General features: G+C 41.2%; 1 protein-coding gene across 2 annotated transcripts in view; it reads right to left on the bottom strand.

Moving 5' to 3' along the window:
* The window catches only part of LOC126413396 (protein CREBRF homolog), a 108,992-nt gene that overhangs the window by 73,202 nt on the left and 9,050 nt on the right, over window positions 1-26,740 (bottom strand). For both annotated transcript variants that reach the window (XM_050083261.1, XM_050083262.1), the window contains exon 3: window positions 14,836-14,934. In XM_050083261.1, the coding sequence (XP_049939218.1) occupies window positions 14,836-14,934 (99 nt within the window). The remainder of the gene's footprint in view (window positions 1-14,835; window positions 14,935-26,740) is intronic.

A 26,740-nucleotide genomic window follows, 5' to 3' on the forward strand; every position in this document is an offset into this window, starting at 1 on the left:
AACTGTATATCATATGCACAACACATCACTCTCAGTCATCTATACGTGCCACTTCATTCGAAAGTTGTTATGTAAATAGCTACCACAATGACTGAGACGTATAACTTCCATACATCGTGTCAGTATATGACTCTTAAGTACACAGCAGTGCTGGGTTCTCACCATACAAGACAATATACAGTAGAAAGATGCCTTCATCTTTGGAGGTAGTTAAGCCTACACTCTGGAGAAAATATTAGGCTATTTGAGACAAAAGATGATAAAAGCAAATATGAAAGTGCTAGAGTGACAGGAACAGATGGGACATGTATTAGTAATTTACCAAAAGGGTTCTGCTAATGTATCCCTAGACACCTAAGGGTAAAACAAAGTAGTTTCTGAGATGATACCAAGTATTGTATCAAGGTAATAGAAATGATGCTGCATTGCAATTTGCCAATGAAAACATACATTGAGCATTGGGGACGTGTTAAGCCACTTAGAGGGGCTGTAGATGCTTTGCCAAGAGTACCATTATCATCACCAGTATGAGCTGTTAAATCTAGGAGTAAGAAAATGAGAGAGGAAGCTGAGATCAAGGTGTGCAGGAAGTGGCTTATGCATTTAGATCACATCACTAAATAACAATGTAAAATGTTTTATGAAGTGCTTTTGGGATAGTGTTTTAATATATTCAGAGTATATTACGAGTATATGTTGTTATTAACCCTGTATTCCTAAGGGTGGATCTCCGGGACCCTGACTTGTGTGAGCGATTCATTTTCATTACGTTCGCACCACTGCACACGAGCAGCGCTCCTTGTAGCTTCCTACCTGATGCAGCTGTGTCATTTGCTCATCAAGTGACGGTGTAAGTGCAATGTCTAGGAGTGCTTATAGCATGTTTGTTTGGGTCTGCCAGACTGACCATAGCAAGCAGGTGTACTTGTTGGAGCTATAGGACCCAGAGTAGCAATGACGGTATCATTTGTCCCAACACAAATGCGTTTGTAGCACACATTCAAACTGCTGCATCAGCCTATTTATTTCAGACGAGGGCTATAATGGATGTAACAGAAGATCTGTGTAACGATTCACTGCGATATGAAATCGTTAGTGATGAATCAGGTGATGAAGGTGGAGACGTAGACGTCGAACTATATAGTGAACACGATACGGAAAGCGACGAAAGTGGGAATGACAGTGATGGATGTCAGAACAATAAGAAATATTTTGTTGGTAAGGACAAATGTACTAAATGGATGAAAGACATGCCTACTTCTCATATCAGAATGAGGTCACATAATATTCTGTCACATATTCCTAGTGTGAGGGGAATGGCAAAGAATAAAAGGACAGATGTAGAAATATGGCAGCTGTTTTTCACAGATGAAATAATGGATGAAGTAGTGATACATACTAAGCAACGTATTGAATCCGCTAAGACGAGATACTCTTCGTCTCAGACCTTCATTCATGAGGGAGATAAAGGTGAAATTGAAGCATTTCTTGGTCTGTTGTATTTGGGTCGAATCTACAATGTTGATAGGGTTAATTTACAAGAACTCTGGGACAGAGATGGAACAGGATTGGAATTATTCTACTCTACGATGACCCTACAGAGATTCAGATTTCTCGCACAGTGTCTGAGATTTGATGATAAGTCAACAAGGTCCGACAAGCGAAAAGAGGATAAATTGGCTCCTATAAGAAATATATTTGATTTGTACACCAAAAGCTGCACAGAACACTATTCTCCTGGAGAATATGTCACTGTAGATGAAATGTTTGTCAAATTTCGAGGACGGTGTAGTTTTAGAATATACATTCCTTCCAAACCTGGCACATATGCAATAAAAGTGTTCCATCTAGCTGATGCAAGAACAGTGTACATGTCAAATTTGAAAGTTTGTTTAAGTGAGCAACCAGATGGACTGCATAAGTTGAGTAATCGTGAGCTGATGTCAAAAGGTTGTGTAATCATATTTCCAAAACATCAAGCAACATAATGATGGATAACTGGTTTACAAGCTATGAACTGACCCCGTCACTTCTCAAAGACCATAAATTAACACTTTTGGGAACAGTAAGGAAGAACAAGATGGAAATTCCCCCCGAATTCGCGAACACAAGAGATAGAAATGCTTTTACAAGTATCTTTAGCTTTCAGAAGACATGCACATTAGTGAGTTATGTACCAAAGAAAAACAGGTGCCTACTTCTAATTAGGACTATGCAATAACTAGGGAAGAAATGAAGCCGGGGATGATAACTCTGTATAATGCTACTAAGGGTGGGGTAGATTTAGTAGATCAGATGTGTGCCACCTATGATGTAGCAAGAACAACTAGGAGGTGGCTGTTGGCCTTATTCTTTTGCTTACTGAATTTAGCAGGCATAAATAGTCTCGTCATCTTCAGAGCTAACAACCAGGGGGAGACCAAGAGGAGAGAATTTCAGAAATCGCTTGGGAGGGCTCTTGTCGGAGGCCAATTACTACACAGGGCTGGCAGTAAGCATATCAACCGACCTCTCAAAAGATCTGTCAACAGACTGGCGGGGTCGAACAGCAAGAAGATGGGAGTGTGAACTAGAGTACAGTGTCTAAGAGAGGATGGTGTTATGGGTTTGAAGATAGCAAAATGCAATATATTTTTTACAAATGTTCTAAGTTTGTGTGTCTCTAAAAACATTCAGGTTAAATTTGTAAAGACTGCAAGTAGTGGCCTGGTGTGGTAAAACGACATGTGGAAACAGTATGTTCAAAAGACATTGTGGAGACTCTGTTTACTTACAACATTTTCGTACATGTTTTCTACTCATCTGTTCAGACCTGAAGTTGCTTTTCGTAGCTTTCACTGTTCTAATCTGTGTGTTATGGCACATGACAGTCGCATTGTGTACTCATTTTTGTCCTGTACGGTATGTAAGTGTTAGAATCACTGTCTAATTTGCTTATGTAGTAATAAAGAACAACAATTTACTCAAACCCAAAGCAAAACACGTTTGTTTACATCATCTAGACAACATAACATGAATGTGAAGCCCTTTTGTGCTCCCTATCCTTAACAACTCAGACTGATATGCAGGTCGGGTCTGCAAGAGCTCTTGTAGCAACAGTGGTACAAACGAATACAGTAGGAATGCATGGTTAAATGTTCTTGTTTTCAGTGTTTTTTACAGTAGTGTCTGTACAGGTTGTAAGGCTACGGTATGAGATACTGTCGAACAATGTAAGTCCATTAGTGACGCCTGTATGCATATTTTTTGAAAAGGGGAGGGAAACTGAGGCAAATTCCTTTCTCTCAGGTGGCATATCTCCGAGAGCATCCCCATTGAATGTCTTAATTCTGATGATTTTCCATCTCTTCAGGGGCGAAGTAGTGAACACACTACAAAAAGCAGACACTTGAAGCAGAACTGTTGTTTTCAAGACAGACATCAAACTAACTAGTCACCAGTGGATGTTAAGATAGGACTATAATATGTGGAAGTGAGAAATGAAATACAAAGATTGGTGGAGACATTTGCCAAGTTAGTAAGCAAGCAGAGAAAGGGAAACTGTTGACGTAAGTGCAGGGAGAATATTGGGGAGCGAGGTGGGGAGGGGGGGGGGGGGGGGGGGGGGGTGACTTTCATACAATAAGTAGAGAAAGCATTTATGTTAAATATAGTGGACTTGTTACCACAAAAGCCGATACGAAAAAAGGGGATGGTTAGATGTAGGCAGGAAGCTACCACACAGTGTTTGGTACTTGGACAGCGACAACGTTCAAGAGTTGAACAGTATGCTAGGATAAGTACAAGCAGTGGCGGAGGCAAACATGTTGAATCTAGAGTGTGGTGTGTTGAATCACAATAGGGTAGTGGACAGAATTGACATGACATACACTGAAGAGCCAAAGAAACTGGTACACCAGCCTAATATTGTGTAGGGTCCTCGCCAGAGCCCAGAAGTGCCACAGCATGACATGCATGGATTCAACCAATGTCTGAAGTAGTGTCGGAGGGAACTGACACCATGAATCCTACGGGGCTGCCCATAAATCCATAAGAGTACGAGGGGTTGGAGATTTCTTCTGGACAGCACATTGCAAAGCAACCCTGATATGCTAAATAATGTTCATGTCTGGGATGTTTGGTGGCCAGCGGAAATGTTTAAACTCGGGGAGGGTTCCTGGGGCCACTCTGTAGCAATTCTAGACGTATGGGGTATCACATTGTCCTGCTGGAATTGCCCAAGTCTGTCAGAATGCACAACTGACATGAATGGATGCAGGTGATCAGACAGGATACTTACGTAAGTGTCACCTGTCCAAGTCATATCCAGACGTACCAGGAGACCCACACCACTCCAACTGCACATGCCATTACAGAGCCTCCACCAGCTTGAACAGTCCCCTGCTGATTTACAGGGTCCATGGATTCATGAGGTTCGCTGACCCTTGTCGATCACCCAGCATTGAAATCTGCAGTGATTTGCGCAACGGGTTGCACATCTGTCACGCTGAATGATTCTCTTCAGTCTTTGTTGGTCCTGTTCTTGCAGTATCTTTTGCTGTCTGCAGTGATGTCAGAGATTTGATGTTTTACTAGATTCCTTATATTCACAGTACACTCGTGAAATGGTCATACAGAAAAATCCTCACTTCATTGCTATGTCAGAGGCGCTGTGTCCCATCGCTAGTGCGGTGACTATAACACCGCGTTCAAACACACTTAAACCTTGATAATCTGCCACTTTAGCAGCAGTAACCGATCTAACAACTGCACCAGACACTTGTTACAGCAGGCGTTGCTGACCAAAGGACCGTATTCTGCCTGTTTACATATATCTGTATTTGAATACACATGCCTATACCAGTTTCTCTGGCGCTTCGGTGTATAAGGAATACAACAGAAACAATAAATTTTGACCTGGATAAGGTGCAAACTCAGCAAAATTTATTGAATGAAAGAATGGTTGTAGCAATGTTACTACACTCTCTGGCAGATAATCATGCAAAGATTGAATTTGCAATACTGTAAGAAGTACTTCATCGTGTGGTGCACGGACAATTAAGTCCTATGTTGTTGCCAACACAGCAGTTCCTAATCAGACTATGAAAAGAACATTGAGAGGTACCTACAGAGTTGCAACAAATAAGGGGACCAATGGAACAAAGTATGCCACTATTCCATCAACTGTCAAAATCTTGAATTAACATAGATGTAGCAATAATACACGTGTTGATGCAGTTCCCAGTGGCGGGTACGAACGCACGCTACAAATGCTTCGCAGTAGGCCTACATCCCTGCCCGATGAAATGGAAGACTGAAGGAAAACTCGTACAGCTAAAGACATATGAAGTGTTGCAAGTTTCAGAACAGAGGGAGATCTAAGTAAATGAGCAACAATGATACCAGAGAGAGGGTTTTGTGGTCTGTTTAGCTAAGATGGTTCAGACTAGTACACAGGCGTGTCAAGTACAACCATTTCTAGGAAGACAGAAGGAGCCAAACGTCAAAGGAATGTCCTGTCACCACAACCTTATTTTAAGAAAGTGGGTGTGCATTGGGTTTATAACAGAACAGTGATAATTTCCACATCCATTGAGTGTTGTCAAGATCTGACCCGCTTATTTAATAATTTTTGTAAAAGGTTAATTAGAATGGTAAAGGCATGATTAAATTATTGTTCTTGAATTAAGAATATAAAACAAATCATTTCTGTACACTCTTAGCTCCTCCTTAACTTGGTATTAATTATCATTATGTAAAGTGTAATAGTGTGTAAGAAAGAAGGAAGCCATTAGACCTGAGGGCAGTCAAGCTTTTGCCCTTGTTGTTTGTGTTTGGTGAATGCCTTTTTTACATGGGAAAAGGCAAAGATAGCAGATCCAGCAGATACTGTTGAGATAGGGGTAACAGCTAGCCTTGTCACATTCTATTTGTGAGAAAACCTTTTATGTGGAAAAAAGTTTACCACAGACAGACTGAGCAGTGAAGGCAGGCAGACAGCAGTGATAGTGGGAGGTAGTGTTCTGGTGTGCTCTGCAAGATATTACTATTTGTGCTAATACAGGCACATACTAAAAGAAGACTAAGTTTATTGAAGCTTCTGCATTACAAAGTTGTCTCTTGTAATTATTAGCCATGACTGCAAAACTTACCAGGCTGTATTGCGGTGTTGCATGGTTTGTACAACTTGCCTTCAAACAGGCTTAATAAGGGCAGTCATTGCGACACCGCTGTCATATCATTTTAACCAGACATGGTGAACAAGTGTGTTTTGAGTGAATATAGATAAATTTAATTTCTGTAACTTGTCACCATTTAATTCCAACCATCAATTCCAATTTTCTTACAACCTACATTAAATTTTATCAATACTGAGTGTAACAGCAGCAATGGTAGCTGCTATGATATAATCAATTCATTGATACAGAGTATTAAAGATCTTGGGTGTGTCTCTTCGCTGCAGTACTTGAATAAATTTGTTGGCATAAAATCATCCCCCCCCCCCTTTTCTCTATCTATCCCCACCCCCACCCTCTCTCTCTCTCTCTCTCTCTCTCTCTCTCTCTCTTCCTTCCTTCCTTCCTTCCTTCCTTCCAATACTAAATTGGTGATCCCTTGATGTTTCAGAATGTGACCTATCAACCAATCCATTCTTCTGGTCCGGCTGTGCAACAAATTTATTTTCTCCCCAATAACTCCTCATTAGTTAAGTGAACTAACCATCTTATCTTCAGCATTCTTCTGCAGCACCACGTTTCAAAAGCTTCTATTCTTTTCTTACCTAAACTGTTTATTGTCCATGTTTTACTTCCACACATGGCTACACTCCATACAAATACTTTCAGAAAAGACTTCCTAACACTCAAATCTATATTCAATGTTAACAAATTTCTCTTCTTCAGAAAAGCTTTTCTTGTCATTGCCAATCTACATTTTATATACTCTCCACTTTGCGCATCATCAATTATTTTACAGCCCAAGTAGCAAACCTCATCTACTACTTTAAGTGTCTCATTTTCTAATCCAATTCCCTTTGCATCACCTGATTTCATTCGACTATATTCCATTAACCTTGTTTTGCTTTTGTCGAAATTCATCTTATATACACCTTCTGAGATACTGTCCATTCCGTTCAGCTGCTCTTCCAAGTCCTTTGCTTCGACAGAATTATGATGTCATCAGCAAACATTCTCCCTGGACTTTAATTCCTACTCCAAATTTTTCTTTGGTTTCCTTCACTGCTTGCTCAATGTACAGAATGAGTATCACATCTCAATCACTGCTCCCTTTTCATGCCCCTCGACTAACAACTACTATCTGGTTTCTGTTCAAGTTGTCAATAGCCTCCCACTCCCTATATTTTACCCCTACTGGCTTCATAATTTCAAAGACAGTATTCCCGTCAACATTGTCCAAATATTTCTCCAAGTCTGCAAATGCTATAAACATATGTTTGCTTTTCCTTAACCTATCTTCTAAGATAACACGTAAGGTCAGTATTGCCTCATGTTTGCCTACATTTCTCCAGAATCTAAACTGATCTTCCCCAAGGTCAGCTTCAACCAGTTTTTCTATTCTTCTGTAAAGATTTTGTGTTAGTATTTTGCAACTAGTATGACTTATTAAAACTGATTGTTCCGTAATATGCACACCTGTCAGCTCCTGCTCTCTTTGGAACAGGAATTATTATATTCTTCTTGGAATCTGAGGGTATTTGGCCTGTCTCATACATCTTGCATGCCAGATGGAAGAGTTTTGTCATGGCTGGCTCTCCCAAGCCTATTAGCAGTTCTGATAAGATGTCGTTTACTCCTGGGACCTTGTTTCAACTTACTTCTTCCAGTACTCTGTCAAATTCTTCTGCAGTATCATATTTCTCATCCCATATACATCTATGTCCTCTTCCATTTCTATAACATTGTCTTCAAGTACATCTCCCTTGTATAGATCCTCTACATACTCCTCCCACATTTCAGATTTCCCTTCTTTGCTTAGGACTGCTTTTCCATCTGACTTCTTGACATTCATCCTCAGTTGGCTTCACTATTTTAACTAGTAAAGCTACCCATTCATTTTCTACTCTATTTGTTTCCCTTTTTCTAGTCAGCTGTTGCCTACAGCTCCTTCTGAAACTCTTAAAAACCTCTGGTTCTTTTGACTTATCCAGGTCCCATCTCCTTAATTTCCTACCTTTTTCCCATTTCTTCAGTTTTAATCTACAGCTCATACCCAATAATTTGTGGTCAGAGTCCACATCTGCCCCAGGAAATGTCTTACAATTTAAAATCTGTTTCTGAAATCTCTGTCTTACCATTAGATGACAGCTAAACTGCAGAAGATAGTATGTTGATTGTTTAAAACTAATCTTGTAACTCAGCAATATAACAAGAATAGATTGCTGCGCACCATACAGAGGAGGTGCTGGGTTGCAGACAAGCACAATGAAAACGACTGCTAAAATATTAAACTTTCAAACAATGTTCTTCTGAAATCACACACACACACACACACACACACTTGTGAGAATGTGTGTGTGTGTTTTCTATTTCAGACGAAAGACTTTGTCAGAAAGCTTAATATCTTAGCAGCCTTTTTCATTGTGTCTGTCTATGACTCAACACCTCCTCTACCGGGTAAGTAACAATCTGTCCTTTTCATTATGTTATCATTCCATCCAGGAATTCCCAACCGTTTTAAAAAAAAATCTGTTCCTAATAGGTTTAGTAAATATTTTGGCTTTACAATGAGAAGGCTGTCACCAGAATGGTTACAGTACTGTTATAGTTTTGGAGAATTTCCTTATTGCCCTGAAACTGATTTTTAAGTTTCACTGTTTTTTTCTTCCATTTTGATTGGAATATCATCATCTCCATTTTTCTTGTTTGCTAACCAGTTGGTATTAATTTGTCAAGAAACCAGATCACACGCATTTTCAGAACAAAATGTGCTGTGTAAACTGACATGTTAAGGAAGAAGCAATACACACTGTGCATCAGGCAAACCTTCAATAGATGCCCAGGTAACGTTTTGTAAGAAAATGTCAAGAGCACATTGAATGGAGGATCTAACTTTGACCTCTAACTCCTCTACAGAAGCTGTACACTACCAGCAATACCTTCCACTGAGACAGAATAATGGTCTAAATTTTCAATTGGAACACAAGAGTTCACAACAGTTCCATATAATGCATAATAGCCTGTGTCTATTTTAAGTCAAATCAGCAGCTGCTTGAAAGTAGGATATGTTGCGAATCCAGAAATCACCATCTGTATTCTTGTTGCCACAATAGCAACAAAACAAGCTCAAAACATGATATTATTTATAAGCTTCACTTGTAGGACATGAAGCCATTACTGTGTTGTTATGTGTCAGTAAGGTATAATACACACTACTTGAATTCTGCAGTCAAAGGCACATTATACTGGGCACAAAATAGTGAAAACCAATATTTATACTGAAATTCACATGCTATGTGACATAGTAGCAAATGAAAACAGTGATCTAGGAAGTGCAGAGCCTCTTTTTCCAGTGCATGATCATTTTTTGTTTATTTACTTATTTATTTGTTTTTGTCCTCAGGCTATCAATTTCAGTCAAAATAATAATTGACAGACATGTTTAAAACATATACTAATACTTTAAAGTCAGATCTGAAGACGGTCACCAATGACAGAAATCAAAAGTCTGAAAACAAATTTTTGTTTTGTCACAGACTGGAGTAAAAGGAACAAATTCTATACTGGAAGTTGTCAGTACCAGCTAATAAAACTGTGTTTTTTGATGTCTGAGTTCAGTGCACAATGTCATCATTTCTTAGCTACATTAGTGAATACTACAAGACTACATTCACTACTGTTTTGCACAAACAACTACACTCTCGATACCATCCATATTTTTGGCACTCAGAAGATTTCCCACCATATGCAGATTCCAAATAATTCATGCCGGTAACTTATATTCCCACAAACTGTAGCAGAACATGAAATATAGCAAAACATGGAATATACTGCAGTGTAAATAATTAGATGAAGCAGTCTCAGATATGAAGTATAAGATACTACAAAAATCCATCCTGCAAGTGGTACGCACTGCATAAAAAAAAAATTAATAACTGTAAAGCAGTGTGATATTGCACCCTCCTTTTTCTACCATCAGTATCATTACAAAGCAGAATTCAGTCATTTACAGCCTTACAGTGATACAATAGTTAATTATGATCCTTACATTTCCAGAATTGGTTTGAAACTGACTACGTCTATCGTATGTTACAAGTGTTTTCTTTGTTTATAGCAAATCCAGCTGCTCTTTTATATCTGACTACATCCAGGATGAAATTATGAACTGCATTAATACCAAGTGTTGTAAACTGCTACATCTTACTCATCCAGAAACTGAACAAGAACAAAATGATGTGAACCACATCACATTTTCATCGTTTTCATGACATCAATGATCATACATCTATCAACTAACATTTCTACTATGTAATATCTATCCTCGCTGATTGCTGTGATGGATGTTTCTGATGACTTGACCACAAATGTCTAATTCTGTCCACAGCCGAAAGCCACTGACTTTCCAGCAGGACAACCTGGTACTATGATTCACACTACTGGACAGTCATTTTCTCTTGATCCATATCACAGCTGACAAATCAAGACACAACTATACAACTGCCACCCTCAATGAATACTGGGCATGGAAGTACACAGCATCTTTGCCTCGTCCCACACTGCAGACAAATGCAATAGCATCAAACACATGCTGGTCAGCTGTTTGTCACAATGAGAGGCTAAGCAGCTCAACAAGACCCTGTGAATGAAAAATAAGAGCAATCACATGCCATCTCGACTACTTTGTCATCTTCAAACACTAGCTGCTAAGGTAGTGAATGAAGGTTTAATCTGCCAGGAAGTTTCAATTCAGTAACACTCCACTGCAGAGCGAAGATTCATTCTGGAAACAATCCCCCAGACTGTAGCTAAGCCATGTCTCTACAACATCCTTTCTTCCAGAAGTGCTAGTCCTGCGAGGCGTGTAGAACTATTGTGAAGTTTGGTACATAAGAGATCAGATATTGGTAGAAATAATGCTGTGAAAGTGGGTGGCAAGCCATGTTTGGATAGCTCAGCCAATAGGGCACTAGTCCACAAAAGGCAGAAAGTCCCAGGTTCAAGTCCTGGTCCAGCGCACAGTTTTAATCTGCCAGGAAGTTTCAGTGAATGAAGACAACTTGAAAATCTTTACGGTGTATGCCACAGACTTTGATGCATAGAACTTGATCGTGAAGATGTACCCCTCCACAGGCGACACAACTTTGTTGAAGAAGATAAGAGCATTTCATTACAGCATTCCAGACAATAAGCCCCAGCCAAACACCACAAAAGTGGCATTTGACAAATAAGGACTAGCATTCAGCAACCACAAAACAGAGTTGATAGTATCAGAAAAAGGTTTTATACTGAAGCTCAACAATGCTGCCCACCTTGCAACACAGCATTTGTAGACAGGAATCATTAGTGATGGCAACTAACTAATACACAAAAAATGTCAGCTATTTATAATGGAAGATACAACGAAACTGCAATTCCTTATCGACCGAGGTGTTGACATGTCAGTATATTCCAGACTTATCCAATGCAAATTAATAGACTGTATCTATCTATACATCACAAACAGCTGAACTAATTAAGACTTATCACATTAAGTGCCATACAAAAATTATACTTGTAGATATATATATACGATGGTGTAAAACCCACCTTGTTGTTTCCATAATACAGCAAAAAATCATTTTCATCACCTACAAGTGGAGGAACAAAAGACTGCAAGGAGAGTAGCAATAAAAGAAAAACACATTACTTAGAAGACATGACAAATGAAACAGAAGGGGTTTGGCAGAGATACTATGAAATTTTGAGAGATAACTCATCTTGTTAAAAACCAATAAAAAAATCAAATCACATCACCAGTAACAAAACAATCTTACTTGTAAAACTTTTAAAATTTATTTGTAAAAATAAAATTGCAGACAATGTGACTATTATCAATCGCATTTATTACAGAAGATGCCAATGACACTGCAGAACATTGCAGACCGAGTGGTGTATTCTTCCTCAAATTGTTCAGTATTCCCACAGCAATGTGAGTAGACCTCAGCATACAGAGCCATGATTATCATCCATCTGACATCATTTGCCAGATAAAAGTGTCCACTTGATTTCTCCATCGACTACAGTCTACTACACTACACACCCATGCTGCTCCTGCATGTTTTCTATTTCCGTCTACCCACATTCCATTACATTCTCAGCTTGTCTTTTCTTTGCTCTACAAATACAGCAATGAACATCCATGATTCCTCTATCATTCTTTTGCCTCACTAGATGTCCAGCCCGTCCCCATTTACCCTTCATTATAGTCATAAAATCCACTCCAGTCAAGTTCCTTGTCAATGTCCCCATTCTCCATGTAATTCCAATATACATCTCTCCACTGTTTGCTGAGCAACCCCCAGTTTTTCACAATAGAGAGTCCATTATACCAGTCAACAAACATAAAAAGGTCAATTAGTGCAAAAATTTCATGTAGTCACACACATTGTACAGCGGTAGAGGGGAATGTCATGAAAAACATACTAAAAATCCTGACCTGTGAGGTGTGAGTGGGTGTCGGAGAGTGTTTAAAGGTCACTTTTCTACATTTTTCTTGAATAACTTGAAAACTGTAGCTTCTAACAAAAATGTTTCCTACAATAAAGTTTCTACTCTTTTCTCTCTCTCTCTCTCTCTCTCTCTCTCTCTCTCTCTGGAAATAATAGTTTCTGCAGTGCAAGAGGTGGATAAATTGCAGATTATTAAAAATGGTGTTTTAATGTATGAAATTAATGTTTATTATTAAATGATGGCTCAAATGGCTCTGAGCACTATGGGACTTAACATCTGAGGTCATAAGTCCCCTAGAACTTAGAACTACTTAAATCTAACTAACCTAAGAACATCACACACATCCATGCCCGAGGCAGGATTCGAACCTGCGACCGTAGCAGTCGCGCGGTTCCAGACTGCAGCGCTTAGAACCGCGTGGCCACTGCGGTCGGCTATTAAATGATGTGGGATAAGGACAAATACTTAATGTATGTACCACTTCTAAGTGCAGTAGAGCCGTATTAAGAGATAAACTATGTTCTAGTGGTGTAACAGGGTGAAGCAGATAGGAGGGTAGAAGTGTGAGGGTAGGTAGGGCGCCAGATTGGGATCATGCAGTTCTCTCCATCATAAGTCTGCAAACTAAAGAGCAGGTAGTGATTACCCATTTTATCTACCCCACTATGCCACAAGAAAAAACTACACGGTGTTTCACAAAGTTATACAAACCCTCTCTTACGAATCTCTAGGGACGAAGTGCACAGACATGCCAGGAAAGTGTATATTTTCCACAAAGTGCATTAACACTGCATAGGACACATACATGAGTTACTAATAACACTACCGCAAGAAAGCATGAGGACAGAATATACATTAATCTCCGCACACTGTTTTCCACTGCTAGAGTGGTAACTGATTCTTAGTCATCCCCTTCAGCAACTACAGTATTCTTCTGGGGAAGGCAGTTTCCCCACCACAAGCACTGCTTCCTTTTCAGGTTACGGACAGACTATCTCTCCAGCATTTCCTGCCCAGACTCTTACGTGAGTAGACAGACTAACGTCAATGAGTCTGTGTTTGTATAGCGGAATTCCTTTCAGTTTATTAAGTGAGTACTTATTTGCAATTGTTAAATAGGCTTTTATGTAAAATATGTTCCTATAACAATGCTGAGAAGTGTACAATTTGAGTTACTGACTGTTGTCTGTGACCTCGGTAGTGTTGGTAGGAAATATATTCGAGTGGTAAATGTGGCACTTTGCTGCTGTTTATTGTTGACAGCATAATGTAAGACCGTGTAACTGTGTTGTTGTCACTTGGTGGTGAATTAATGAATAGCCAGAGAGTTACTGCATTTCTCTCACCATTACCGGGAACTGAATAAATGATTTCCATTCAGTAACTGCTGGAACTTGTAGTGTGGCCTGCACTGACACTTACCATACATCCACATTATGTCTCAAATGGTGGGTGTCAATATTCAAGTCTACAACATGACGCTGCTATAATGCAGTGCTTGACTTATGATGAAATATAACAGCTAGGTGACCTTCCATTGCAGAGGGAAAGAGTTTAAGCCTCTTTAGATTTTGAGAAAGCTGAGGCTGGCATCATTCATTTGATACCCCTCATGCTGTGAAAAGTATTCCAGTCAGAAATGGTGGATACAATGAAAACAATGTGTCAAATACATAGTGACAGTACGTTACACCTGAGAAAGGCTCTTCAGTGGTAAGACAGTTGGCAGCTTGGCAGCTCCAGCTGTTGACCATTTTCACATAATAGCACACTTGACAACTGCCAATAAGTACCCACTCAATAAAATGAAAATATTACACACACTCAGTGGAGTTATTCTGTCTATTCACATAAGATTACTGGAGAGGAAATGCTGGAGAGATACAGTCTGTCTGTAAACTAAAAACGAACAGTGCTTGTGTTGGGAAAAGTTGCCTCTACTGGAAGAGTGCTACAATTGTGCTATGATTCCTGTACTGGATGACTATGAATCAATCATAAACCAGTAAAGAGTTCTTTAAATATTTTTCAAATAACGAAGTTTCCTCAGCAACCTTACATGGCACATGGTATCAGGAGATTTAAATTAGATCTAGTATCAAACAGTAATTACTTTAACTTCATAATCATTTATTATCAGTCAGTCTCAGTTAAGCTGTAGTAACTGGGATGTTTAAAGATATACACACACCTGCATCTGAAGAGAAGTCCTCATAATGATCGCTGTCATCTTCAGAATCAAACCCCTCATCATGAGAAAATTCATGAGACTCAGGGCTTAAAATACCACCTGCAGAAACAAACAATAAAAATTAGATGGGATAGTGTTAACAAGCACTAATAGATCAATGTAAGCATGCAAAGTTTTTAATATAGGAAGTAAAATGTCATTTTTCTTGCTGTATGACACCATTTAATGAATCATAAAAAACATGGAAACACTCTGCCAGTCTTTTTTTTTTTTTTTTCTTTTTTTTTTTTTTTTTTTTTTTTTTTTTTTTTTTTTTTTTTTTTTTTTTTTTAGCCCAGTGTTGCATAAATACAAGACAATCATCAGATCTTATTAGCAAAAGGAAACACCAGGTATAACTTCAATGTGTTCTGTATGTGATTCCTTCAGATACAGAAACAGGCTTTAATATGACCACAGTGAATATCAGAAAAAAGGAGAGATGAAAAAGTGTCAAACTACTACACACTGTATATGATAACCGAGGATTTAAAATTATATGATTCAGGTACCTCGGCTCTGTAACCTCAATCTTTCACTGATTCAACTATCTACCAAAGTGCACTGCCATGTCTCATCACCTATCTCTGTCTTCAACATTCTGTTCAATACTGTAGCTTCTTTACTTGTGACAATTTCAGTGCTATGAACTACTACATTACACTCTTCCATTCAATTTAGCCTTTACAATGTAACTAATCTGGCAGATATAATTATTTCCCATTTTACAGTGCAGCCTTATCACCCTCAAACCAGGTGTCACTAAATGTAATATGTTTGTTCAATCTGTGAATCCAATGCTGCAAAAGATTTTTTATACTCATCTGCGGTGGTGGCTGGGATCTCCTCCCTGAAATTGATTCTCTCACTTTCTTATCTGCTTCTGTGACATCAAATCAGTGTTTTACCAGACTCCTCTTTTATGGAAACAAACAGAAGTTGGATAGAGCCATGGCACGTGAGTAACATGTGTAGGGCCGTTTTGGCCAAAAACTTGTGCAAAGTGATGGCTGTGTGACCAGCAGAATTGTCATTGTGGGAAAGCCCTTATCCACATAGGACCTTATTTTGGCACTCATCGCTACACTATCTCTGATACCTCCAAATACAAAATTGATTAACAGTCTGATCTGGATGGAACACACACACACACACACACACACACACACACACACACACACACAAAAGTAGTACTCCACTGATGCTTCATGTCACTTTAGTTTATTGGGACAGGCAGCAACACCATCTTCCATTGGCTCCATTGTTTTTAGTTTTGGTGATATAACAATAGAAACATAACTAATCAGTAGTAATGATCTTGGCAAATAAAGTCTGGGCTGATATGGAGCTGTTCTTTCAAAGCACACCATGCTTCGCATCAACATTCTTTTTGGTGACCAGTCAGAAGAAGGGGCACATATCAGCAGTAGCTCTTCTCATTCCCAAAACTACTATTACAATTTTCATGAGCAGGGAGCAGAATTTCACAGCCACTTTTTTTACTTTCATCTAGCATTGCATATACAAAATAAAAATTAAAAAACTGAATAAAACAAAGGCATGCAAACAGCTGTGGTGAAGGAAATTGCTATATGAAGAAAAGCCCTGAGCAATATCTAGTGAGAAAAAGCACATTATTCAAGTTCCACCCAGGGCAGCGATATTCCACAAAACTTTGAGTACCTCTTTGTATTCTTATTCCAGGATATGTCAGTGTGTTAAAATGAAGAAACTAAAAACACATCAAACACCAATTATAATGCAACAATACTTGTATTCTTTCTCGCAATACCATTCAGTTGCTGCAGTTAACTATTCCACCTCAACTGCAACCTGCCTAGGCCATGCATGCTGCAGCAATCTTTGGAAACAACCAATATAGTTACAAAATCCTGATTAATTTTGCAGCAAATTCATTGTGGCTCAATGATTCTGAAATCCAATGATTTAGGAAGAAATGCTGTAGCAAGAATTAGGAAGAGCAAACAATTACTTACTGCAAAAGAAAGAGAAAAATTATTGATTAATGAAAATTTTTGTTACAGTTTTGGTACTCGTTTAAGCATCAATACAGAGACAAGGTCAAAGGAAATCTAACACAGGAAAAATTGCAATAATAGAAAATGATTGGTTGAATATGTGTATTATAAGGAGTAAAGTAACAGCTCACCACAAATTATTATTATTATTATTATTATTTTCTGTCAATTGACTTACGTGCCTCAATTGTACATTGAGCTGTTACCTTCACTCCTTGAATTTTTTAAAGGAGAAACTGCTGTAGAAATGAACAAACAAGAGGTATTAACTACAATTTTGAAATGCGGCCAAGTCAGAGAATAGCTAAGATAGATGGTACTTCTACATCTACAAAATTACACTGCAATTCACATTTCACTGTTAAGCATAGGGTGCACAGAATGACTTTCGGACTATTTCTCTACCTAAATTTTTGTGGGTGAGTTCTTATTTCTCATACTTTATAGTGATGGTCATTTCTTCCTATGTAGACGGGAGTAGGAAGTTGGTAATCAGAATTCAGTGAAAAGTTCTGGCCGCCACAAGAAATGCCTTTGTTTCAGTGATTGCCACCCCAAATCGTTCACCACATTCATGACACACTCCCATATTTCATGACAATACAAAACGAGCTACCCTTCTTTGAAATTTTTCCATGTCCTTCGTCAATGCTATCTGGTAAGCATCCCACGTGACATAGCAACACTCCAGGAGAGGACGGACAAGCATTGTGTAGGCAATCTCTTCAGTAGATCTATTTATAAGTGTTCTGCCAATACAACGCAGGCTCTGGTTCGCTTCCTCACGACATTTTTTATGTGATGGTCCCAACTTAAGTTGTCTGTAATTGTTATACCTAGGTATTCAGCTGAGCCTAAAATCTTTACATTTGTGTGATTTGCAGTGTAACACAAATTTAATGGAATTTTTACAGTACTCATGTGGAGGACCTTACACTTTTTATTGTTCAGGGTCAATTAGTAGTTCTTGCACCTGCAGGTATCTTGTCTAAAGCATTTGCAATTTGTTTTTCTTCTTCTGATGGCATTACTAGGTAGTAAATTATTGTGGCATCTGCAAAAAAATCTAGGAGATCTGCTCAGACTGTCTACTAAGTTGTTTATATGGATTAAGAAAAGTGTCAATTACTACTACATGAGATCTTTCTGACAGGGAATGGCTAATTCAGATGCACACAGCTGAGATGTTACTCCATATGCACACAATCTGATTAAGGAACTGTATGAAAATGCTTCTGGAAAAACAGAAATGTGGAACTGATTGAGATCCATTGGTAATAGCACTTTTATTTCATGTGAGTAAAGAGTCAGTACTGCCTCATAGGAATGGTATTTTCTGAAGTTGTGTGTCAACACACAGTTTTCTTCGAAGTATTTTATGATGTTGGAACATAATACAGGTTCAAAATACTAATAAAAATCTCTGCCAATGTTATGGGGTCTACAATTCAACAGATTACTTGTACCTCCTTTCTAGTGTTTTGGTATGACCTTTGACACTTTGCAGTCTTCAGGTAGATCTACAGATCTTTCATCAAGGAAAGGGTTGTGTACGATAGGTAAAAACTGAACTATTTCATCTGCATACTTTTTTTTTTTTTTTTTTTTTTTGCACAAAACTGCTATGGTCATTAGCGCCCGGTCAGTGACTTAGGAAACAGTAAAAACCGAAAATGGAAACCAGCAGCAATGGGAACGAAACTCAAAAAATTGGAGAAACTAAAAGCAGAAGGAAGGCTTAAAAATCCACTACAGAAAGGGGTTGGTTGTCCCCCCCCCCCCCAAAAAAAGAAAAAAAAAAACTTCAAATGACTGATGTCATTTCACTGGCACTAATAAACTCGAGAATGCGATCGGCCAAGCGTGTGTCATCTGCTAAAATTGACGATAGATCAGGCGACAGCTGTAAACAGGTGCGTAATGGAGTAAAATAGGGGCACTCAATTAAAAGGTGTCTTAGCATCCACAGCTGAGAGCAGTGGGGACAGAGTGGGGGAGGATCGCCGCTTAAAAGATGTCGATGGCTAAAAAGACAGTGCCCTATTCAGAGTCTAGTTAAAATTACCTCCTCCCGACGACGCGTTCGGGAGGAAGAGGTCCAAGCATAAGGAAGAGCTTTCACGTCCCGCAATTTATTATGGGGAAGTGTTGACCAATGTGCATGCCATAAAAGAACGACATGACAACATAAAACGCTCCGTAGATCGGCGAAGGGAATCGATTGAACAGCTGGCCTAAGAAGAGAGACTGCAGCCTTGGCCGCAATATCAGCCGCCTCATTTCCATAGATACCTATGTGTCCCGGGAGCCAGAGGAACGCCACCGAGACGCCCCCCAGGTGGAGCAAGCGCAGACAGTCCTGAATCCGATGGACCAGAGGTTGCACAGGGTAAAGAGCTTGGAGACTGAGGAGAGAGCTGAGAGAATCTGAGCAGATAACATACAGTATCCGCTGATGGCGGTGGATGTAGCGGACAGCCTGAAGAACAGCATAGAACTCCGCAGTATAAACCGAACACTGGTCGGGAAGCCGAAATTGATTTGGGGTGTCGCCAACAATATAGGCACTCCCTACACCTAACGATGTTTTCAAGCCATCAGTGTAAATAAATGTGGCTTCCTTCATTTGTGCACATAGAGCAGCAAATGCCCGACGATAAACAAGTGAAGGGGCACCATCCTTGGGAAATTGACAAAGGTCACAGAGCAGGCAGATCCGGGGACGGAGCCAAGGCAGTGCTGTACCCCAAGTTGTCAAGGTTTTAGGAAAGCGGAAGGAAAGAGAATGGAGCAGTTGACGGAAGCGGACTCCCGGTGGTAGTAGGGAGGAGGGGCGGCCTGCATACCCTACATCAAAGGAGACATCAAAAAAAATGTCATGGGCTGGATTAGCAGGCATGGAAGACAGATGGCTAGCATAATGACTCAGAAGGACTGCTCGCCGATTGGACAGCAGAGGTTCAGCAGTCTCAGCATAAAGGCTTTCCACAGGGCTGGTGTAAAAAGCTCCAGACACTAAACGTAATCCACGGTGGCGGATAGAGTCGAGACGACGAAGAATAGACGGCCGAGCAGAGGAGTAAACTATGCTTCCATAGTCCAATTTCGAGCGCACTAAGGCGCGACAGAGATGGAGAAGGACCACTCGGTCCGCTCCCCAGGAGGTACCATTCAGGACACGGAGGGTGTTGAGCGATCGCAGACAGTGAGCCGAACGATAGGAAACGTGAGAGGACCAGCACAGTTTTCTGTCAAACATAAGACCCAAGAATTTAGTGACGTCTGAAAACGGAAGGTTGACAGGTCCTAGATGTAAGGAGGGTGGAAGAAACTCCTTACGTCACCAAAAATTAACACAAACGGTCTTACTGGGAGAAAAACGGAAGCCGGTTTCGGTGCTCCAAGAGTAGAGGCAATCGAGACATCCTTGAAGACGTCGTTCAAGAAGGCTGGTCCATTGAGAGCTGTAGTAGATCGCAAAATCGTCCACAAAGAGGGAGCCCGAGACATCAGGAAGGAGACAATCCATAATTGGATTTATGGCAATAGCAAACAGTACAACACTTAGCACGGAGCCGTGGGGTACCCCATTTTCTTGGGAGAAAGTACGGGAGAGAGTAGTGTTCACCCGCACTCTAAATGTGCGCTCTGCCATAAATTTGCGAAGAAAAAGGGGCAGCCAGCCTCGAAAGCCCCAAGAGAACAGTGTGCGGAGGATGCCTGTCCTCCAACAGGTATCGTATGCTCTCTACAGATCAAAAAATATTGCTACTGTTTGGCGTTTACGGAGAAAATTGTTCATGATATAAGTGGAGAGGAAAACAATATGGTCAACTGCAGAACAATGCTTTCGGAAACCGTATTGGGCAGGTGTTAAAGACTGCGGGACTCCAGCCACCAAGCTAAACGGCAATTCACCATACGCTCCAAAACCTTACATACACTACTCGTGAGAGAAATGGGGCGATAGCTAGAGGGGAGATGTTTGTCCTTTCCAGGTTTCGGAACAGGAACGACGATAGCTTCCCGCCATCGTCTGGGAAAAGTACTGTCGGTCCAAATTCGATTATAAATGCGAAGGAGGTAACGCAGACTATGGGTTGATAAATGCAGCAACATTTGGATGTGGATACCATCCGGTCCTGGGGTGGAGGAGCGAGAAGAATAGAGTGCATGTTGGAGTTCCCGCATGGAGAAAACAGTATTATAGCTTCCAGAAAGAGATTTTCACTCTGCAGCGGAGTGTGCGCTGATATGAAACTTCCTGGCAGATTAAAACTGTGTGCCCGACCGAGACTCGAACTTTGGAAGGTAGGAGACGAGGTACTGGCAGAAGTAAAGCTGTGAGTACCGGGCGTGAGTCGTACTTCGGTAGCTCATTTGGTAGAGCACTTGCCCGCGAAAGGCAAAGGTCCCGAGTTCGAGTCTCGGTCAGGCACACAGTTTTAATATGCCAGGAAGTTTCAGTATTATAGCTTTCGCGATTTTGAGAGAAGAAAGCAAGAGGTTGCACTTCCGCTGCACGTTTCTTCGGGAGAAATGCTGATGGGTAATTTGAAGAGCTCAAAATCTCAGCAAAGTGTTTACCCAGGGAGTTAGAAATTGTGACAGGGTCCACTAATGTATCACGCGCGACAGTGAGCCCAGAGACTGGAGAGAAACTAGGCGCGCCTAATAACCGTCGAATCCGACTCCAAACTTCCGAGGAGGGAGTGAAGGTGTTAAATGAGCTAATAAAGAATTTCCAGCTTGCCTTCTTGCTATCGCGGATGACGTGACGGCATCGCGCACGGAACTGCTTATAGCGGATACAGTTGGCCAAAGTAGGATGGTGGCGGAAAACGCGAAGAGCACGTCGCCGCTCACGTATTGCGTCACGGCATGCCTTGTTCCACCAAGGAACTGGGGGGGGGGGGGGGGGCACCGGGGCAATTCGGAGGTGCGTGGTATTGAATGTTCCGCAGCTGTAAGAATAACGTTGGTAATATGTGTGACCTCATCGTCGACGCTAGGAAAGTGACGGTCATCGAATGTCGCTTGAGACGAAAAAGTGTCCAATCGGCTTGGGCAAACTTCCAGCGTCACGGGCGCATATAGGGCAGTTGAGGCTGCAGTCTAAGGACACATGGAAAGTGATCGCTCGAGTGTGTATCATCAAGGGTGAACCATTCGAAGCGCCGAGCTAGCGGAACAGTACCGACCAAAAGGTCCAAATGAGAGAAATTTGTCGTGGAGGCAGACAAAAATGTAGGGACCCCAGTGTTGAGGCAAACTAGATCCGCTTGGTGGAAGATGTCTAGCAATAGTGAGCCACGTGGACAAGGATGTGGAGATCCCCAAAGCGGGTGGTGGGCATTGAAGTCCCCAACCAGCAAATAGGGGGGTGGAAGCTGACCAAGAAGACGAAGGAGATCAGCTCATGCCATTGGTGTGGACGATGGAATGTATACAGTACAAAGAGAAAAGGTATATCCAGAAAGGGAAAGATGGACAGCGACGGCTTGGAAGGAAGTGTTTAAGTGGATTGGGTGATATAGAGAGTATCATGGAGAAGAATCACGAGTCCTCCATGGGCTGGAGTGCCTTCAACAGAGGGGAGATCAAATCGGACGGACTGAAAATGGTGGAGAACAAAGCGGTCATGGGGACGCAGCATTGTTTCCTGAAGACAGAAGATGACCGGCAAGTAGGATCGTAAGAGGATCAACAATTCATCCCGATTGGCGGAATGTGACCAAGGTTGCCGTCAACTCAACAACTGCTCAGAGCTTGCGACCGACAGCATGGAATGGCATTCAGCCGAAGGCAGAAGATCCTGTGATCCATAGGTTGTTCAGGAGCAGCTCCTGCCACCAGCGATCGGCCGGTTGATCGGCCACCAGCAGTGCGCCTCGGCGACACAGAAGACAGCCGAGGGCGATTTCCACCAGGTGGTGCTGTAGATGAGACACGGCTCGGCGGAGAAGGAGATGAACTGGGTTTCTTATTAGCCTTCTTGGAAATATGATATTTAGATGAAGGAGGAACCGATGGTTGTGAAGTTGGGGTACGTAAAAAATCTTCACGAGTATGCTCTTTTTTCAAAGTCTTGGTGTCTGACTTTTGGGCTCGAGATTTAGCAGAACCCAATGAAGGGTGAGCCGTAGAGTGGGCAGGCAAAAGTGGTGAGGTTGAACGGGCGATCTTTGCGCTGGCCGATCTGACGACTGTGGCACTAAAGGTGAAGTCGCAAGTCTACGTGGCCGCCTCCTTTGCTGGCCGAGGAGAAGCAAGGACAGTGCTGTATTTTCCTGTCTGAGGCACGGTGGGCTGTCAACTGGCAAATAATTTTCGAGCAGCAAAGGTCGACACCTTTTCCTTCACTCTGATTTCCTGGATGAGCTGTTCGTCTTTAAAAATGGGGCAATCTCGAGAGGAAGCAGCGTGGTCACCCATACAGTTGATGCAGCGAGGGGATGGAGGTGGACAAGCACCCTCATGGGCATCCTTGCCACACGTAACACATTTGGCCGGATTGGAACAGGACTGGCTGGTGTGATTGAACCGCTGACACCGATAGCAACGCGTAGGGTTTGGGACGTAAGGGCGAACGGAAATTATCTCATGGACTGCTTTGATTTTGGATGGGAGTTGAACTTTGTCAAATTTCAAGAAGACAGTGCGGGTTGGAATGATGTTCGTATCAACCCTTTTCATAACTCTATGAACAGCCGTTACGCCCTGGTCAGACAGGTAGTGCTGAATTTCGTCGTCAGACAATCCATCAAGGGAGCGTGTATAAACGACTCCACGCAAGGAATTTAAAGTACAGTGCGGTTCCACCCGGACAGGGAAGGTGTGGAGAAGTGAAGTACGCAGCAATTTTTGTGCCTGGAGGGTACTGACTGTTTCCAACAACAAGGTGCCATTCCGTATCTGGAACAAGACTTTACAGGACCTGCAATTGCGTCGACACCTTTCTGAATAATGAAAGGGTTGACCGTGGAGAAGTCGTGACCTTCATCAGACCGAGAAACAACAAGGAACTGTGGCAACGATGGAAGAACTGTCTGTGGCTGAGACTCAGTGAGCTTACGCTTGTGAGCAGACATAGTGGAAGGTGAGGAAACCATTGCGGAAGAATCCCTCATGATTACCGGCATCTCCGATGGCGCGCTCCTCCCTTGTGGGGGACCTCTGTGAGGGAACTCCCGCCTTAGGTGATTGTTCACACCTCAGGTCACACCTCCCGTCAAACAGACGGAGGGACCAATCGGCACTTTCGGAAGGTATCAGCTGGGGTAATCACCCCTCCCTGAGCCTGGCCGTTACCAGGGGGTACGTACGTGGCCTACCTGTCTACCCGGGGCGGGGAATTACGCATTACCCCGTCACCGGCTACGCACGAAAATGCATGGGTCGGCCTTCAGACACGCACAGGGAGGAAGAAAGAGAAAGGGAAAAACAAAGAAAGGGAAAGGAAAGAAGAGAGGTCTCAAACGCCGCAGCAGAGAAAAGGGTAAAGAGAAGGGGGGAAAGGAAAAGAGAAGGACAAAGGAAGGATGAAGACATACTAGCAGAGAAGGCGAAGAATGTGTTACATTTACAAGCGTCCGTCTCTGTCTCCCAGAGGGGGAGAAAGGGAAGGAAAGAGCCAGAGGTGAGGGGAGGGGGGGGGGGGCGAAGACGGGGGATAGGGAAGGATGCGGTAAAGGAAGGTATGCAGCCCGGAAAGGAAGGAGGGCCACATTAGCTCGGGGTCCCGTGCTCACTACGTATGTATCCACAAAAGAGTTGTGGACCCCCTGGGGGGGCGCATACCGTTGTTATACAAACTCAGCCAGGAGACTTTCCCTTATTAAGTTACAAAGTTGCTTTGCTACAACATGGGTATCTACTTCCGAATTACTCATGCTGTCATCAGCTCTTGAGTCAAATTCTGAAACATTTACTGATTCTTTTTTTAATGAAAGAATTTTGAAAAACAGTGTTTAATAAATACGTTTTACTGGTACTTCCGTGGCTAACATTACCACTGCAGTCATGTTGTGAAGGTACTGGCTGTCTCCTGCCACTAGTATACTTTGCGCATGACCAGAACTTCTTAGGATTTACTGCCAGATTTCAAGACAAGACAGCAGCTCACAATGAAGTCCACATTCATGAGAAGTAGAGTCCAAATTTCTGCCTGGCCATATAGATTTAGGTTTTCCATTATTTACCGAAATCAGTAAAAGCAACTTTGAAAAGGACACTTCTCATATGTCCTTTAACATCTTTGCCAATTTTGAGCTTGAGCTGTGTCTTTAATGGACGTGGCATCCCTAAGACATCTAATCTTAACCTTCTGCCATCCACGCTCAGATTTCCAGGCAAAAGTAAGACAAGTGGAGTGGTATGTCCTTAAATGCATTCAAAAATGTTAATTGTAGGTAGCACTGGTAATCAGTAAACAAAGAAAAATTTTTCTCCAACAAGAAAAACAATGAAGAAATTGAACATGTCCTATTCACAGTGGGAAAAAAAATGTTATCAACACAGAATTAATGACGTATACTAAAGCAGACATATGGTATGATGTACTCAGATGCTCTCAAAGAAAGCATAAACAAAATCTGTGCAATTGCTGCAAAGCTTTACAAACACCTTAAGGAAATACAAAATAAAACCACATTTTCCGAATATAGTATACTTACTTCAGTTGTGGACAGAAGCAAAAGCAAGCCAGTGAGCAATCAAACACAATTAAAACTCAAAATGCATTAACAAGAGTATAAGCAAGATTGACAACACAATCTCCAAGTGACTTATAATGAAAGTAGGGAACATGGTGGATCCAAAAATAAAACTAAATTTTGCTGAGGGCAATATAACACCATTAAGCAGGGATGAAGAAAGCAAATTTACAAGATATTTCATGAAGAATGATGACACTGCTGTGAACATAGAATTTAAGTAAGTGTGCATGAAAAGACGAGATGCAATTTCAGAAGTCAAGGCAAAGACAAACCAGTAGTTTGCAAAATAACAATGTACATGATAAGGTAGTAGTTTACAGAATACAACGGAAATCACAATGTACATGATAAGATTAACACCATGCAAGGCCTACCAAGTACTACGAAACAAGAATCACCAGAAATTTTAAAATGTTATTCAATCATATTTGCTTCTGAGATAGCATGCATGTGCGGTTGCATTTGTAAATTCAAAGTAGGCCTATGTGACCAACAATCTTTTTATGTTAACCCATACTCCAATCCACTGCCAACAAAGAGTACAATAGAAGCTGACACCGAGAACATGTTGGTAGGGAAAATCATTAAATAAAAACACCATCCTTTACTGGATGGAGGGAAACAAAACAATACCAGTATATCTCAAAAGAGACAGACTAGGAAAGGCCTATTATAAACATTTAAAGATATAAAATACTCTCTGGTCATACTTAACAATCACTTATTGGTAGCTAGAACTTTATAAATGAAGTCAGAGGGACTTCTATAAAAAATGAAGTTAGCAAATCAGAACAACTTTCAGACTCAGCAGTTCTGCTTCTGCCTTCATGAGTGTTGGATGAAGTTCTATGTGGAGAGTACTTCCGGAAGTTTACATCAGCGATACTGTCAGACTGACAAATACCTGGGAAGAATATCTGAAAATTTTAAAGGAAATCCTGAAAGCATTTGAAAAACCATGACTACACTGTTTTCAGCAAACTTTTGAGACGGTCCATGAAAGACTAGTCCAATGCATACATTATAGATTTGGGCAAAGTTTTACTTACAGCAGTGGCGGCATAGTGTGCTGGTGTTGGCAACAACCACTGAATGCTGGGAATTCATGAC

The sequence above is a fragment of the Schistocerca serialis genome, chromosome 1, assembly GCF_023864345.2.
Source record: "Schistocerca serialis cubense isolate TAMUIC-IGC-003099 chromosome 1, iqSchSeri2.2, whole genome shotgun sequence".
NCBI classification, from domain to species: Eukaryota; Metazoa; Arthropoda; class Insecta; order Orthoptera; family Acrididae; genus Schistocerca; species Schistocerca serialis.